We start from the raw sequence: 4,566 nt of genomic DNA, 5'->3' as shown, positions 1-4,566 counted from the left end.
TTTAGCATGTGGATCCACCCGTGCCATCCTCAGGGGTCAGGGCAAACTTTAATTTGAAGCAAACTAAGCATTTTTTATGAAGTTGCACTGTATTGGCTTAAGTGCAGGATTGGATGCGAGACGAAATGAACATTAGGTGGCTGCAACATTTTCAGAGATACTGGAAGAAACTTACACCTCCGCGTTCTGAGATGCGCATAGGATCGGCGGGTGCAGCTAGAAAGCTACTACTGCATATCATGTGCCGTAACATGATCATCGGTCTGGTTCTGGTAAGCTAGCTTGCTCGGTAACTCATTGCCACTCAAGTGATGACCCCTTGGGCTATTCTCTGGCCTCTTATGCTGCTATACGTTATTGCAGCTTCACAGTCAACAGCGAAAATTCGACAAATTGAAATTAGTGATACATGCTTTACGAGAAGGCTTGCTGAATCTCTTGCACCAGCTCTTCAGCACTGAGCTCGCATTCGATTCCAATCTGTTGGAAAGATAGTAGACCCGTAAGTGAAGAGTACAACAATCACTTATGATTACAAGGTAAAAAGGAACTAGTCCAGTTATTGTGACATGATGTATATGTAGACAGGTATTGGATAGTATTTTTGATATTAGGAGATCAAAGTGGTAAGAATAATTATAGAACTGATTTTTTTGTTCAAGATGGCAATTAAGACAATATCCATTAAGAAATAATTGACAGTTTGAAATATAACATGGAGAAGTTAATTGAATTTGTCTGAGCAAAAAGAAAAGGTAAAAAGCCGATGAATAACTCTATGACATTAAAATGTCATGTATTTGGTAGACCCCGTAAACAGCAACAAGAGCTAATACACAGTAGACAACAGGAACCCTGATCAAACCAGTAGTCCTGTACTGCATTGTGTGAGCATAGTGTCACTCTGAGAGCATATATTTGGTACAGTAACGATTACCACTTTATAATTCATCAACTATACTTTGTATGTACATATACTCGAAGCGACATACTAACTCCTATACGCACACGACAATCATATCAGACGAACCATCTAGCTATAGTAGCCATCCAACCACATTTATGACCAGTGCAACTTCAACATGCAGTTTACTACAGTACATGGGGAGCTAGCTCACATGAAACAAATGCATTTGCCCATGTACTACAGTACATGGGGTGCTATACATCATAAAGTGTGAGGCCCCATATGTACTCCAACTTGTTGGAATATTTGAGTCTAATTAATTATAAGCACAGCAAAGGATGTATAGAGCGGGAAGAACGAGGAGCACACACACCTTGATGGTGAAGGAGTTCACTGCGGTGTCGTCGACAGTGCTGATCTTGGCGTCGAGGATATCTAGAGACCGGCCCTCGAGCGCGGCGATGATCTTCACGGCCTGTCCCGGCGCGCGATGCGATACCGTCTTCACCACCAGGTTGGCGCCGGCGAACTCCACCTTCACGTCCGGGAGGAGGCCGCCGCCGCCGGCCGCCGCAGGAAGCGCCACCGGCGCCTGCTGCTGCTTGTTGGTGCCACGGGCAGCGTAGGCGCAGAGCTCGGCGGCGATCGTGTCCAGCGACGGCAGGTACGAGGGCGCCGGGCTCGGCTCGCGCGTCGGCGTCCTCGCCGGGGACGCGTACGCCGAGCCCGGCGGTGACAGGGGCAGCGGCAGCGGCGGAGGCGGCTGCCTGCGGAGCTTGTACGGGCTGCCTGGAGTCGGCGGCGTCCTGGGGCTGATCAGGACGGAAGGCCGCGGGCTGATGGGCGGCGTGGACTTGAGCGGCGGCAGGGGCGGCCGAGGGCTTAGCGGTGGCCGCGGGCTGCAGCTGGGCGGCGGCGGCCGCGGGCTGAGGACCTGCTCGGTATAGGCCTTGCGCTGCTTCTTGGCCTCCAGCGACTGCAGGACTTGCTGCAGCTCCTTGATGTAGTCCACCACACCTCCAATGATGGATGCCTGGTCTCCCTGCCCAATCATACCATGCAAAACACACCTTATAAAATTGGGTGTAGATAGACATATTTGTTGATATGAATTGGTGCCGCACACTAAACACACAACGTGTGTGCCCCCAACGGTGAGCGCGATATACAAGACACGTCGTTGAAGAATTTGGAACCCAAATTTGAGCATTAACAATATGATAGGTTACTATAGTTGTAGGGTTGTAGCACTTCTAAGTTCTAGGAGTTAGACGTCGAATCTTACTCGCTTGACGTAGAAGCATGGCATGAGGGAGCGCAGCACGGCGAGGTGCTCGTTCATCTGCTTCCTCCGGTTGCGCTCCACCGTGATGTGTGAAGTCTTATTATTTGCCGCGCCATCCTCACTCGTAGCCGCCGCTGCTTCTGACGACACCGCTGGCGAGCACCTCTGCCTCTTCGGCGCTGGCACCGTAGCGTCTCCCTGGTCCCGGTCATGGAGCCGCCGGATGCTTCCCACTGCCGACGGTGGCTTGGGCGTTGTGGCATTAGCGGTCCGCGACACTTCAGCGCCGCGTGGAGTACTACCACCGCCAGTGACGCAGTCCTCCCACGCCTCGAGGATGCCGAAGAGGTCGTCGGCGTCGGAGGGATGGTGCATCAACTCGCCGTCGACGTCGGAGAAGAGCTGATCGCACAGTGCCTCCGCCATGACGATTGTTTTGCTCTGGCACGTACGAGAGAGCACAAAGTTTGTCTTCGTCTTGGTGGCGAAGGGACGAAAGGTAGGAGAGAATGAGTGCGTGATCGAGCGGAGGAATCTGCGGGCAGCTATGTAGCCTTCTTTAACGTCGACCGTTGCTTCGTCATTCGTGGGTGGTCATGACTCATGAGAAGGATCAACGGGTCATAAATGGAGGCTGGAAGCAAAGACGGCTGAGAGGGACGTACATGCATGGGTGATAAATGTGCATTGAAGGTGCTCGCGGGCCCACCAAGGAGGCTTTGGCGATGCTCGGTGAATCAGAACTGTCCAAGTACTGCATTGTGACTGGAAACGAGAGAGTGTTTGTTTCTTTAGCACCTCCTAAAATTCCTATCACATCAAATTCCTATCACATCGAATATTTAGATACTAATTAAGAGTATTAAATATAGGCTAACTATAAAACTAATTACACGGACGGAGACTAATTTGCGAGACGAATCTATTAAGTCTAATTAGTCCATGATTTGACAATGTGATGCTACAGTAAACATGTGCTAATGATGGATTAATTAGGCTTAATAGATTCGTCTCGTGAATTAGCCTCCATCTGTGTAATTAGTTTTATAATTAGCTCATGTTTAATCCTCCTAATTAGCCTCCGAATATTCGATGTGATATAAATTTTAGTCTGGACTAAAGATCCAAATGCCCCCTTAGCAAAATCAATACAAGATCGAACACAGCAACCCAGGCAACAGCGTCAGAAAAGCTGGGTGATGGTAGTTAGCGCGCTAATTCGTGACCGCAAGTGCACGGATCAGCTGTAGCTTTTTTCCTTAGAGTATTCCCCCAAGGTTTATTAATCCATGGAACAAGTAGATTGGTGGTTCTCAATTTATACCAATCATGCTAACGAAACTAAGTGCATGTATTGTATAGAGAGACAAACTAAAATAATACCAAAGATTGAGACAATATAGCAAATGTTAATACAAGATAGGAGATACAGATATATATAAATCTTCCCTCCCTAGGATCTAAGTTCACAAGAATATGCATCTATGGGTGCTACCCTCACTAGCTATAACAGCGGTTACATGCTCGCTCTACCTTTTCCCTCCCGCATACTATCACTACATAGGGATACTCAATGCCTTGCTCGCACACACTATATCGAAGCATCCGTAGAGTTAAGCTAATCACCACGATTACCAGAAACTCTACTAGGAACATATGTTGTACAGAACAAGAGCTCACATATTTAAATGAAGCATTGCAACGACATAGACCATGATGCATTAATGGGCATAAAGAACATCTAGCAGTTACGTATCAAGGACCATAACCACCCTAGGGATGAACAGAAGCTTTACCCCATGATCTTACACATGTTGACAAATAAAGAGGGTATGGAGCACCTGGAGAACACCTTGACCGAAGACGAAGACGAGGGGAGACACGAAGGCCTCAGGCTGATCGGCCTGAGGCACCCTAGGCCGATCGGCGTTAGAGTTTCCTCCCTCCTCAAGCTTTTGATCCAATCTAAATCCCTATTTCTTCTCTTGTGGCGGCGGCGGCTAGGTTTAAACTCGTCGAGATCCTTCTCCTTGTTGGATATCTTGGGTATTTATAGTTGGCGGTGTTGGTTGGGGTGCCTTCGAGGTCATGTATCTGGAAAATAACCCTAGGGACACTGTGGACTTCCTCCTGGTGAAAGGGGGCAATGAACGGAGCCGAAAATGAGCCAGGCCGATTGGTCTAGACCCCTATAGGCCGATCAGCCTACTCTGTTTTGGCCTCCAATGACTGAGCGCTTCATATGAAAGTTGTAGACCTCGTCGAGCCATGCAATTTTCCCTATAAATTCGTCCCAATCAGAGTTCAGATGAGGAAGAAATAGCCCGTGCAAGTTTCACCTCTTCTGGTGGGCCTGCAATTCAATGTTCGTGTT

General features: G+C 48.5%; 1 protein-coding gene across 1 annotated transcript; it reads right to left on the bottom strand.

Moving 5' to 3' along the window:
- Positions 1–300: 300 nt before the first annotated feature.
- On the bottom strand, positions 301–2,767 carry LOC101758103 (transcription factor SPEECHLESS). Its single transcript, XM_004965452.3, has 3 exons — positions 2,193–2,767; positions 1,281–1,949; positions 301–480 (listed from the first exon to the last, which is right to left on the bottom strand). The coding sequence occupies exons 1-3, from the start codon at positions 2,616–2,618 to the stop codon at positions 415–417; spliced, it is 1,161 nt and encodes a 386-aa protein (XP_004965509.1). The 5' UTR covers positions 2,619–2,767; the 3' UTR covers positions 301–414.
- Between the last annotated feature and the right edge of the window lie 1,799 nt (positions 2,768–4,566).

This window comes from Setaria italica, chromosome IV (assembly GCF_000263155.2).
Source record: "Setaria italica strain Yugu1 chromosome IV, Setaria_italica_v2.0, whole genome shotgun sequence".
Taxonomy (NCBI): domain Eukaryota; kingdom Viridiplantae; phylum Streptophyta; class Magnoliopsida; order Poales; family Poaceae; genus Setaria; species Setaria italica.
The sequence above is the reverse complement of the archived record's forward strand: the minus strand, read 5'-3'. Positions and strand labels throughout refer to the sequence as shown.